This window comes from Adiantum capillus-veneris, chromosome 10 (assembly GCF_014529385.1).
Source record: "Adiantum capillus-veneris isolate H3 chromosome 10, ASM1452938v2, whole genome shotgun sequence".
Taxonomy (NCBI): Eukaryota; Viridiplantae; Streptophyta; class Polypodiopsida; order Polypodiales; family Pteridaceae; genus Adiantum; species Adiantum capillus-veneris.
In genome coordinates, this window is record NC_140940.1 from 105,304,255 (window position 1) to 105,316,264 (window position 12,010).

Sequence of the window (12,010 nt, forward strand, 5' to 3'; positions counted from 1 at the left end):
CACTACGTGCACAAGCACTTTTCAACAAAAAATTGTGGGCAATGCAGATTGATCCCAAATTGCATGAACGCGAGGCTTCAAAACAACCACTAGGCTATGCTATCGCTGTTTGCCTGCGGGTTTTTGCCGCCACAAATTCGAGATCGTGTGAACCGGCCCAAGTGACTAATAAGTAGTAATTCTCGTTGTGCATTCCTTTAGTTCTAAAAGTTACCAGAGGAGGGTTGAGGGTGTTAATAAGAGAATTAAGTGTCCTTTATGTAAACTTTTGGATCGCGTGAAACTTTTATAGTTAGCAGGGACGACGTGCAGAGCTGCTTTCAAATGAGGTGGCCCTCCCTTCCTCTTCGTCTGCACTCTTCGACCGACCTGTTCTGTTTTCGCTAATGGAGATAACCTAGCGAGAGCTCACATTGTCTCCCTCATGTGACCAGGTAGGCTATAATGCATTTTCGTGCAGGGCTCCCTTTTGTGAGGAGCAATTTCATGCAGCATCGGAGCTGGCACACAGCCACATTCTCTCTCTCTCTCTCTCTCTCTCTCTCTCTCGTAGGCTCGTACACACGCTCTCGAACATAGTCGGGGCCACGGTGAGACACGACAAATGAGGAATTCCTCTGAGCAGCAGCTGACGATCATCCACCTGCGAGCAATCTCTGATCTCTCTCTCTCTCTCTCTCTCTCTCTCTCTCTCGTGCATGGACAATGTTGAGCAGTAGCGATCGAGGACACTTTGTTTGAAGAAGCTCATCCATGTCTTTTCCAGCAGAGGCTCCTTCGGGAGATGCTGGTGCTCCATCGCCTTTGTCAGACATAGTCCCTGATCCCCTGCTTACCTCCCCTGCTCCCTCAGCAGTGCTGGAATTGGACTCCCCCCCTGCACCCCTTCCGTCTTCAAGAGACTCTCCTCCACCCCCTGCTTCCTCACGCTCACCCCCTTCGCTCTCTTCACCGCCTCCGCCGGCCTCTGGGACTTCCCCAGATTCTGCATCTGCACCTTCCCCTAATTCTTCAACAGCAGGGCGTTCTCCTCCACCTCCCTCTTCGAAAACAACACATTCTCCTCCTCCACCTCCATTGCAGTCAAATTCCAGTCGAAGTTCTTCCCCTCCCCCCCCTCGATCGCCACCTCCTCCGTCTGGAACGTTTCATTCTCCGCCTCCACCATCTGCTCATTATTCTCCTCCACCGCCTACATCCAAATCTTCCCTCTCTTCAGCAAACACCCCGTCTCCATCGCCACCTTCCTCTTCTTCGTCGACCATCTCTGGTGGATCACTTGTGGGCATTGGCATTGCAGGAGTCCTTGCTTTCTTGGTACTTTCTGTCTTGTTTTACTGTCTCTGCAGAAGGAAGAAGAGGTATTACCCAGGAGACTACTACCATCCACATGGAGGCCCCTCTCAGAAGTTCAAAGGTACTACTTTTCCTGGGGTAGCTCGTCAGCTACTTTCTTGATTCCATCATGTTTACTTTGCCTAAAACTGATTTGCGACTCTAGGGGTGATTAGTAGTATATTCTCTCTGATTAGAGTTCTATGTGCTTGTGTGTGTGTGCGAATGTTAGGGGTTGGATCTGGTAATGGAATGTTTTTTTCAGTTTATTATGCAAGCTTCTTCCTCATCAGGAACAATGTAGGTTTTTTTCATGAGGTCTAGTTTTGACATTTGTCGAACCTCCAGGCCTCAACTTCAATAATGAGGATCGAGAACGTCAGAGCCCATGATTTGGCATTCTGACATTCTTCCAGGGCTCAAGTTGAATAGTTAAGAGTGAACCCATGCTCTGGCATATCAAACAATGTGGGTTCGTTGCATCTAGTTTTGTCAGCCTTACATGGAGGCCCTTAACTGAAATGTCTGAACCCATGTGCGTGCACGAGCACAAACGTATGTACTGATGTATGTGTGCATGCACACGTACATACATACATACATACAGTGGGGCATGAAAGGAGAAACTGCAATTGATCTCGTTATGAATATGTCATTGCTAGTGTTCTCAGTGCTCACATATCTCATCCGGTTTGTGGTTTAAAATTCCTCAATTCCTCGTGGAAAAAGGATAATCTTGGTCACATTACTAATATTTGAGTTGAATTCAAGGTCAAAATTTAGGCATTGTAGTGTAAATCCTGTCAAGTCTCGAAGTTTTTGGTAACTTTGTTCATGGAATAAACTCACCCTTGAAATTGAACTGTTTAGAGTCCCGTTACTGGTATTGCCACGTGAGGACTAGTTATGACAATTGTTGAAAGAAAGCTCCTGCGATTGCTTTAACTATGGAAAATTTGACTGGATCATTATGCAAAGTATTAGATAGTAACTTAAGCACTGTAGCAAATCCGTGAGCATCTTAATCTTTATATGTGAAGAGGACATCGTGGTCAATTCTGCCCAAGCAAAGAATGCGAGCTACAACAGGACGTCATGGCTTTTAAGGTTTTGGTGTGGATGAGTTTTGTTCTCTTTCATGCAGTCAACATTACAAATGAAGCTTCACAATGTCTCACAGGGAACAAAACTATGATGTTTGGACTTGCTTTATGTTCATATGTGATTCACACACCGCGCACGAAGGGGGGGAGAGGGGGACTAGAAGAACAGATGCGCAGAGGAAAGTACTATGTACTCAAATAATTGAACCGTTGCCGATTTGGCATGTAATTCATCAACTTATGGAATGCAAAAAGACTTGATTGTAACTTCAGAGATGCCATATTGAATCACCTTCACTTTATTTGGTTTGTCATAATGGAGTCCCTTTGTTCTTTCACTTGTACAGACCCCTATTATGGTGTAGACATGAGACACCAACAGGAGTGGTGCTCGCCTTCTTCCGACGCTCTTATCAAGATGCCTCCAGCCACTGGACCCCTACCTCCAAGTAATGGGTATGATCCAATACCCCCACCGCCAAAGGGAGGGTCTCCTGGTCTCGGGAACTCGAAAGCATGGTTTACATACCAAGATTTGGCCACTGCAACAGGTGGATTTGCAGAAGCAAATGCTTTGGGTGAAGGTGGTTTTGGACGTGTTTACAAGGGGACTTTGTCCAGTGGTCAGCTTGTAGCTGTTAAACAGCTGAAGGTTGGAGCCTCCCAAGGAGAGAAGGAATTTCGCGCAGAAGTGGAAATCATTAGTCGCGTCCACCATCGACACCTTGTTTCACTTGTAGGTTACTGTATTGCCGACAGACAAAGGCTTCTTGTGTATGATTATGTACCAAACGGCACACTGGAATATCATTTACACAGTGCGTCCTCTTGTCCCTTACCATTGCTGACCTCTTAATATCTCTGCCAGACTTAGCCAGTGCTTTTTGCAGAAAAGAATGATGGACCTATTATGGATTGGCCTACGCGCCTCAAAATTGCATGTGGGGCTGCTCGTGGGCTGGCATATCTCCATGAAGATTGTAAGTATTCTTAGTATTAAGGCAAAAGGGCGCAATATTTGTGTCTATAAGAACTTAATTGTGATCGCATCATGCTTTCAATTCACAAAAGATTGTGGACCTTGCTATCTTTACATTCAGAACTGCTAGATTAGTATGACGACTTTTGCATATCCACCTTCAGCAAGCTCTTTGACACTGTGTAATCTCACTAAGTTTGAAGATTCTCTTTGATTAGGTCATCCTCGCATCATTCATCGTGACATCAAGTCTTCAAATATTCTTCTGGATGACAATTTTGATGCACAGGTATTTTGCATCAAAATTTGGATTAAACCTTATATGTTTACATCTTGTGATTATTAAAGTGTTAAAGTGAATGCTCATTGTGTTTTTTTGAAACAGGTTTCTGATTTTGGTTTAGCGAAGCTGACATCTGATACAAACACACACGTAACAACTAGGGTGATGGGAACATTTGGGTACTGTCCATGAAAGTCCTTGATTGCAAGTATGGGAAGATGATCATGGGACTCAAGTCTATGTGTGCTTTTATAGGTATCTTGCCCCTGAATATGCTTCAAGTGGAAAGCTCACAGACAAATCGGATGTCTTCTCATTTGGTGTTGTTCTCCTTGAGCTTTTGACGGGGCGTAAGCCTGTTGATCCTTCACAACCGCCAGGAGAGGAGAGCTTGGTAGAATGGGTAAGAAAATTCAACTATTATTATGGATGCATATAACATGTGGGGTTTTAATGTAAAATGTTGAATGATGTCTCTAGCCTCGTCTCTAGCCTCCAGCTTAGATGCATGGTTTCAGGTAAGATTTCCACCATGGTGGGTAATACTTGCTCATGCAACAGTCCCCTATCAAGTATCCACTTCTGATGTGGTGGCTCACTCAAGTTATCTGTATGTTGCATATTTTTTAAGTTTGGGTTATGGAGAATGAGACCCTTCCCACCCTTTAAAGCGATCTCTGCCTTTGTGGGTTATCCTTTTATGAAGGCTTCACCACATATGCAATGACACTATAGGAGAGGATCTGCAATCATTTTTTAATGTGTATATGCTGGGCAATGAAGGGGGTCTTAGTTCATCAAGGAGCCAGTGTCTACCCTTTCACAAATTATTGTGCAAAAGTAGGAAAACTCCATGCATCAACATAAGACAAATTTGCAACAACACTAAGCGGTGTAGCACCTAGAGCATCATCTTCTTCATCTTTAACCTAATTCATTGGTGCAAGGGTTGTGTCATGTAAAAAATAAAATGATCATATCAGATGTGGCATGTTTAGTTACAGGCTACTGCGCGTCTAGTCTATTTCAATCATGTTGCTAGTCTAACCAGTAAGGCCACCTTCAGCCTTGAATCTGCTACTTTGTCTGTTGCAGGCTCGACCAGTCCTTGCACAAGTAACAGGTGAGGAGGATTTGCTAGCAATTGCAGATCCTACTATGGAGGGAAACTTTGATCCTAGAGAATTGATGCGAATGCTCGAGGCTGCTGCAGCATGTGTGAGACACTCCTCCAACAAACGGCCGAGGATGGGACAGGTGTGTTGTTGCTCTTTCTGCACCTATTTGAAGGGGGTGCGCGCTTGCATGCGCGCGTGCGAGCATGCAGCGCGTGCGCACACACACACATAAGACACGTGCCCGTGCGTGCGGGCACACACACCCACCCACCCACATACACATGCACGTGTGTGCATGGCCGGGGTATCCACAATATTGACATCAACAAATTTGGAACTTGGGTAGCCAGATTGTGTGATGTAAACATCTGAGTAAAGTCAGTAGTGAGTGTATATGCCTCTTACCTACAAATGAGCATGTGTCATGCAAATTCACATCCTAACAATGCTATATGTTTTGTTCTGTAGGTGGTAAGAGCATTAGAGGATGACAGCTCGCTCTCAGATTTAAATAAAGGATTCAAGCCAGGCCAGAGCGGTGTCTTTGGGTCTTTTGCAAACACAGAGTATGAAAATGGAAGCTATTCGGCAGATATGCGAAAATATATGCGAGTGGCACTTGACAATACGCAAGAATTTGGGAGTGAATGCAGTGGGGCTACCAGTGACTATGGGTTAAATGGGTCAATATCGAGTGGCGAGTATCGCATGAGCCGGGAGATGGCGGATCGAGGTGCGAGCAGAGAGATGATGGTGGATCGAGGTGCAAGCAGGGAGATGGTGGCTCGGAGTGTTAGCCAGCAACAACGGCCCCCAAAGCCAATGAGTATGAAGGCAAACATACTGACATACAATACACAGGACTTTAGGCTTGGTAGTTGAAGGGTCACTTATGAGAAGCAATTGTCTTCTCTTCGCCCATTCTTTCCCTTTCTCCAAGCAGAGAGCTCAAAATTTTGAGGTCCAGCATTCATGCATTCCCTTATTCTTTCATTACTAAGGTGGAGAGGAGCGTGGGGCAATGGTTCCCTTGGAACTTGAAAGGGGACCCTGCTTTTGGTGAAGGGTTCATTTTTCGACAGTTTTAGTGTTATGGGGCATGGTTTGGCTGGGGAAGATTAGCAGAGTTCCTCAAGTTTGCTCTGTCTGCCTGAATAGCAGACTTTGCTGACCTAATCAAGCACCCGCAATAAGCATAATGTCTAACAAGGAATTCATCTGTATATTTGGATCCTGTCCAGGGAAAGTAGTTGTGGTGGCAGAACCATCACAAAGATGTTCAGTTGTCTTTTTGAAAAAAACCCATTAACTAGGGGGGGGGGGAGTATATTTAGAAAAGATCAGAAGTTACATCCATGAACCCTAGGAAGGGTGTGAGAACATATATATTTGTTCAGTTGTCTTACTTTGTCACATGTGTTACGAGTATTAGCTTTAATTCAAAAATGCTCTTTACATTGGAAGGTCAATATCAGTCTTGCAGATCACCCTTTTGATATATTGGTAACTGTAGGACAAAACCTCTCTCTCTCTCTCTCTCTCTCTCTTTTATTTTGTACCAGTCTGAAGTATTGTCTTTTCCGGTAGATAGAAGACCACATGTACACTTGATTTGTCTCACAGGTCGACTTCGGCCTCACATAGACGGTAAAAAGCTTGCTTTCTTCTTCTCTCTCCCCTCTTAAAATAGAATAGGGCTTGGTGACTGACTTCGACAGAACACCTTCAGACCAGTAGCACCTCATCTTGCCAAACTGATGGACCAAATCTTCAGTAGGTGCTGCTAGTAAGCAGCAGGACCCCATCTTATCATGCTCATGACCTTCAATTCTTTGTTTGGTATTGTATTGTTCACAGCCTTGTTCATCACCAATAGTATGAACATGACCGCCAGTTCCTTGGTATCATATTGTTCGCAGCCATGTTCATCATCACCAATGGTCTGAACATTCTTCACAGTTCTCGATCTAAAAGATGCAACAAGTGTATTGCCCAATGAGTTTTGTCAAGGTTGCCAAGCTGCAGAGGTAACCTGGGACTGGTATTTGTCCACATCAATGCCTCGGCTCACTTTGGATATCCCAGAACTTTCTAACAATATCCTGAGCATGGTTACAGTACACAACATCGTTATTAAACTAACAGCACCTAGATAGGGGGGATGACCAATCACAACGTAATATACTCTTTGTCAGGCCCATGTGATACCATCTAGCTGTTTTGGCACCTAGGTTGGGGGATTGATCAGTCACAACATAACAGATGCTTTATTGGCTTGGGAGGACAGTTAAGCACTTTTTGTAGGGCAACTATATAGGCTTGGCCTTCCTGGACTCTTCTGATGATCCTGACCAGTAATTTCTTGCCTCCATTCTTTGAGGTAAGTATGGACTCTTCTGATGATCCTGACCACTAATTTCTTGCCTCCATTCTTGGAGGCACTTACCTCATCGCTATCATATCCCTCACTTTTGTATCTCCATCCACGAGCCCCTTCGGCTTTGTTGATGTACAATTGTCTCTTTCTAATCAAATCTACACATGCTAGAGAAAATTTGTATGCAAAAGAGATTCTGTCAAAAGTCCTCATCAACCAATCCTATGACGAAAGCCAACATAGTGCACCAAAATCACTGTAGTTCCTCCAGCAGCCATACACTAGATAAAATATTTGCATGTGGCAGTTACCAATGGCTAAACATCAAGATTGTTGGCAGTTGCCATGAGGAAGCTTGTTCCTAAGAACAGTAACTCTTGTACACCACATTGGGCATGCATATCAATCTAATCATTGCCAAGCATGACATTGCTTGTCAACATCCATTGACTAAGAAAACTGATCTACATGTTTGCCACGCCAACATCTTGCATGATGTCAGCATGCCTTAAAGATGGAAGCACAAGCCATCACATTTGCAGAGTGTCCCTCACTTTGCACATCGTTGACCAATGTTATGTTGCCTTGCTAGCCTACCTGCTGAAGTCTGAAGAGACTTCCAGCAAGGCTCGGACCATGGCTCCTCTCTTTCTACTCCAATTCATAGGAGGCTAAGGGCTGCTTCAGAAGAAGTGGCGGAAATGCTTGACACGGGTGTCAAAGCTGGGTAGCAAATGGTGATTCGCTACAGCTGAGATTATTTTCCTCTGCCCTACACGCGATTCAAGTTATCAAGCTGTATAAAGTCCATGAACGCATTGTTACATTTGGAAACGAAAGGGCAATATGATTTCCTCTGCACCCTTGTGAAGTTTCACCAGTTTTTAGCATGTATAGTACATGAGTTCACCTGAGTTCTCGTTTTTCCTTGCAACAGCTGCATACTCATTTGTGGTTAGTAGCTATGCACTGCAATCTTCAAAGGTAGTGAACCAAAAAATATAGCAAGCCTCCTAAGGCAGCCCCCTCAGTTTGTGGCTTTTCGCAAAACCTGCACAATATTTAAGACCTACAAGAAAGAAGGCTCCAGCTGCCAAAAACATGGTAGCCAACATAGTTTTTGTATGTGAATGATCCACAAACATGGAATTCAAACCCATTCCTATACCCAGAGCATTGGGAATGATGATTGTGTCATGCAATTCTAGTACTATTATCGATCATCAAGACCAACCTTGACGAGATTTGTAGGCAAACCCAAGGAGCGTGCTCACAACCCATGAAAAAGAAAAATCATTATTGTTTCTTCTCTCAGAGCTGGCAGTTGGTTGTAAGAGAAGTTTCTTACCCCTACAAAGTGGCAATTACACACTTAAAAAGCACTAGAAATGCATACCCAAACTAAATTCAAAATAATGACTGAAAAGAAGACTCAAGAGGAGAGAGAAATCACATACTTGACAGCCTGACAACCATTGATTTGCATGCAAAAATTCCTGCACCCCAGTTCGTCAGTTTTGGCATGCATAGTTCATCTGCCTCCCAGTGGCACTTCTTCTCCTGATCATTCTCTGTACTGAATGGCAGCAAGCAGGTGCATGGGGATGAGGTCGGAGCAGCCACATGCAAGAGAGTGAGGTCGTATTGTCCACCATGTAGCTGCAGAACCTTGAGGTGAAGGCCTCAGTAGTGGACAGTTGCTGGGGTGAGGGAGTAAGTGGGCAAAATCTCTTTTGCCAGCATGAATGACTTCCAAAATTTAGAACCAACATTTACCTACCTTCTATGTACATTTGAATTTTCAGTGATCAGTAATTTGTGCTACCACTGTTAAGAACGAGTGTTTTGTGTGTGTACATCCCTGACCCTGTAGAAGCGGTCATTGGAGGGGGCAAATGCCCTGCCTATAGAGACAAGGAGCGGAGGAAGGGATGATTGGAAGGGGCACATGCTGCCACATGGCAGTCCCCTCCTTCCCCAATTGTAGATAACTTAATTCACCAAGTACACCCTGACTCTGTTTGATTCATGATTCCTAAAGCTTGGATGTGATTTGCATTATCTTGCATGTCAGCTGCTGCATAAATATCTGCCATAAGGACATAAGCTGGAGAGTTGCTTTCATCTGCCTGTCTTGCCTGTTCAAAAGCCCATCTTCCAACATCTACATCTCCCCACTTGCGACAAGCACCCAACAAGGCAAGCCAAACTGAAGGATAATCAGAAGAAGGCATCTCCTGAATGAGCTGTACCGCCTTCTCTAGGTGCCCGGCACGCCCATAAAGGTCAACCATACACATGTAACATTCCAACTTTGGGTCTATAATACCATGTTTGATGGCCATGTCTACAAAGATTGCATAGCCTTTCTCTAAAAGACCTAGGTGACTACAAGCATTAAGAACAGAAACAAAAGTCACTGCGTTTGGAGAGATGCCCTCATGCTGCATACGTTCAAAGCAGGTCAGTACTTGCTCACCTTGACCCTCTTGTGCATATCCTGTGATTATTGTGCTCCAGGTGATAGCATCCCGAGAAGAGAGCTTCTCAAGCACAGCTTGTGACTTTGAAAGTGCCCCGCACTTGACGTACATGTCCACAAGAGCATTGCCAAGTACAACGTTATCTTGAAGAAGCCCTTTCCTCACAATCTCTTCATGAACTTCTTTACCCTTATCAATGGATCGAACAAAGGCACAAGCTTTCAAGACCGAGAGGTAGGTCACTGCATCTGGATGAAGGCCCTTTCGCTGCATATGTTCAAAGCATTCCAGGGCTTGCTCACCTTGACCCTCCTGTGCATAACCTTCAATTATTGCGCTCCAGGCAAAAACATTACAAAAAGGAAGCTTCTCAAGCACATCTCGTGCCTTCAAAACAGCACCACACTTAGCATACATGTCAACGAGAGCACTGCCAAGTTCAGCATTATGCTGCAGTAGGCCCTGAAGTACAATCTCATCATGAATTTGTTTTCCCTTGTTAAGGGCTATTGTAGTAGCACAAGCCTTCAAAATGCAGAGGTAGGTCACTACATCAGGAGAGATACCTTCATGCCTCATAAGTTCAAAGCAGCTCAGTGCTTCCTCACATTGACCTTCTTGCACAAATCCTGTAATAAGCGCACTCCATGTGACAACATTTCGGATAGGGAGTTTCTCGAGCACGTCCTGTGCCTTTGAAAGAGCACCACACTTGGAATACATGTCCACAAGAGCATTGCCGAGTGTAACATGGTTTTGCAAGAGTCCTTGCCTTGCAATTTCATCATGGATGTGTTTCCCTTTTCGTGCAGCTCGAAGAGTGGCACACGCTTTCAATGCAGCGAGGTAGGTTACTGTGTTTGGAGGGATGCCCTCACGCTTCATACGTTCAAAGCAGTCTAATGCTTGCTCACCTTGACCCTCTTGTGCATATCCTGCAATCAATGCGCTCCAAGAGACCACATCTGGAGAAGAGAGTTTCTCAAGCACACCCTGTGCCCTTGAAAGAGCACCACATTTAGCATACATGTTCAAGAGAGCAGTGCCCAAAACAGTATTATTCTCTAACAAGCCCTGCTTCTCTATTTCATCATGGATTCTTATTCCTCTCTCTAGACATTTGATTGTGGCACAGGCTTTCAAGATGCATATGTAAGTGACTGAATTTGGGCAGATACCCTCATGCAGCATGCTATCGAAACAATCTAAAGCAATATGCCCACAGCCATCTCGGGCATATCCTGCGATCAAGGCAGTCCAAGGAATCACATCCCTGCTCTTATGCACATCTAGCAACTCTTGAGCTTTCAAAAGCTCACCACACTTTGCATACATGATTATGAGAGCATCTGAGCACTCTTTGAGCAAGCCACGCTTGAGAATGTTGTTGTGCAAGCAAGTGCCTTGGTACAAGTCTTTGGTCTTGGTACAAGACCTCAGTAAAACCACAAATGCAGTAACCTCATCAGGAATTTTCAGAGACAAGCTCTCAAAAGAAGAATCGATGTCCCTTCTTAGACATAGCTCTCTGCTTGAAAGCCACAATTCACTTCTGCCGAGGTCTTGTTGGATCCCAAATGGAGTACACCAACAACTCATCCATAAAGACTCTGTAATAATTTCATGCTCAATGCCTGCGGACATGAAGCTCACCTTGCTGGTTCACTTATTCTACCATTCCCATGTTCGAATAACCGTAGCATCGGGGAATCGAACCCGGTCTCAAAAACTTAACTTTTTCGCTCCCCATCTGCTTTGCGAACATGAAGACCTCCTGCGCTCCTTGCTTGTAGCCCTCATTTGTGATAATTAATGCGAGATTGTTGTTGCCCTTCTCGCATGAGGTGCTTCCTTCTAATCGGCCCTAAGAGCCCATGATATTGCATATGGAGGTTTTCAAATGACTACACATCACACACGGTATTAATGGAAGTGGGAGTGGTGGGATCGATGGCGGGCAACAAAACTGGTGCACACTGAGTCTATTTTTTGTTGTCCAAGCTTACTTTTGCGTGTGGGTGTTTACTATATCAAGGTGTGTTCTGCTATGGATGGCATCAAAAGCTATGTGCCCATGTGGTTAGGATACTTGCCTGCCAAGGGGTAGGTCATGGGTCCGAGTCACCTAGCGAGCATTGCCCTTGGCTTTTTTTTGCCCGTCCATCTGCCTCGAAATCCCGTGCTGAACCCATTACTGTTGATCCCACTGCCCCAGGGCATTTAAGACCTCGTGCGATATAGTGTTGTGGGTGGTATACACTTGATAAATTGACTACTATTGAAGTACATATTTTCTTACAACCATAGACAATGTGTCACTCACCTCTTGCAT

The 12,010-nt window shown here is 44.6% G+C and overlaps 2 protein-coding genes across 2 annotated transcripts; one reads left to right on the top strand and one right to left on the bottom strand.

Moving 5' to 3' along the window:
- Window positions 1-296: 296 nt before the first annotated feature.
- On the top strand, window positions 297-6,273 carry LOC147449405 (proline-rich receptor-like protein kinase PERK15). The gene is made up of 8 exons (XM_086521850.1): window positions 297-1,417; window positions 2,786-3,256; window positions 3,329-3,418; window positions 3,636-3,706; window positions 3,803-3,879; window positions 3,956-4,103; window positions 4,796-4,957; window positions 5,287-6,273. Exons 1-8 carry the CDS (start codon window positions 754-756, stop codon window positions 5,698-5,700), a joined length of 2,097 nt encoding a protein of 698 aa, XP_086377976.1. The 5' UTR covers window positions 297-753; the 3' UTR covers window positions 5,701-6,273.
- Window positions 6,274-6,980: 707 nt separating this feature from the next.
- Window positions 6,981-11,559, bottom strand: LOC147449406 (pentatricopeptide repeat-containing protein At2g33680-like). Its single transcript, XM_086521849.1, has one exon. The coding sequence runs from the start codon at window positions 11,320-11,322 to the stop codon at window positions 9,193-9,195; it is 2,130 nt and encodes a 709-aa protein (XP_086377975.1). The 5' UTR covers window positions 11,323-11,559; the 3' UTR covers window positions 6,981-9,192.
- Between the last annotated feature and the right edge of the window lie 451 nt (window positions 11,560-12,010).

Coding starts and splice junctions, on each gene's coding strand:
- LOC147449405 (XM_086521850.1), top strand. CDS start 754: ATGTCTTTTCCAGCAGAGGCTCCTTCGGGAGATGCTGGTGCTCCATCG. Junction 3,419..3,635: donor GGCATATCTCCATGAAGATT/GTAAGTATTCTT, acceptor CTCTTTGATTAG/GTCATCCTCGCATCATTCAT. Junction 4,958..5,286: donor AACGGCCGAGGATGGGACAG/GTGTGTTGTTGC, acceptor TTTGTTCTGTAG/GTGGTAAGAGCATTAGAGGA.
- LOC147449406 (XM_086521849.1), bottom strand. CDS start 11,322: ATGTCCGCAGGCATTGAGCATGAAATTATTACAGAGTCTTTATGGATG.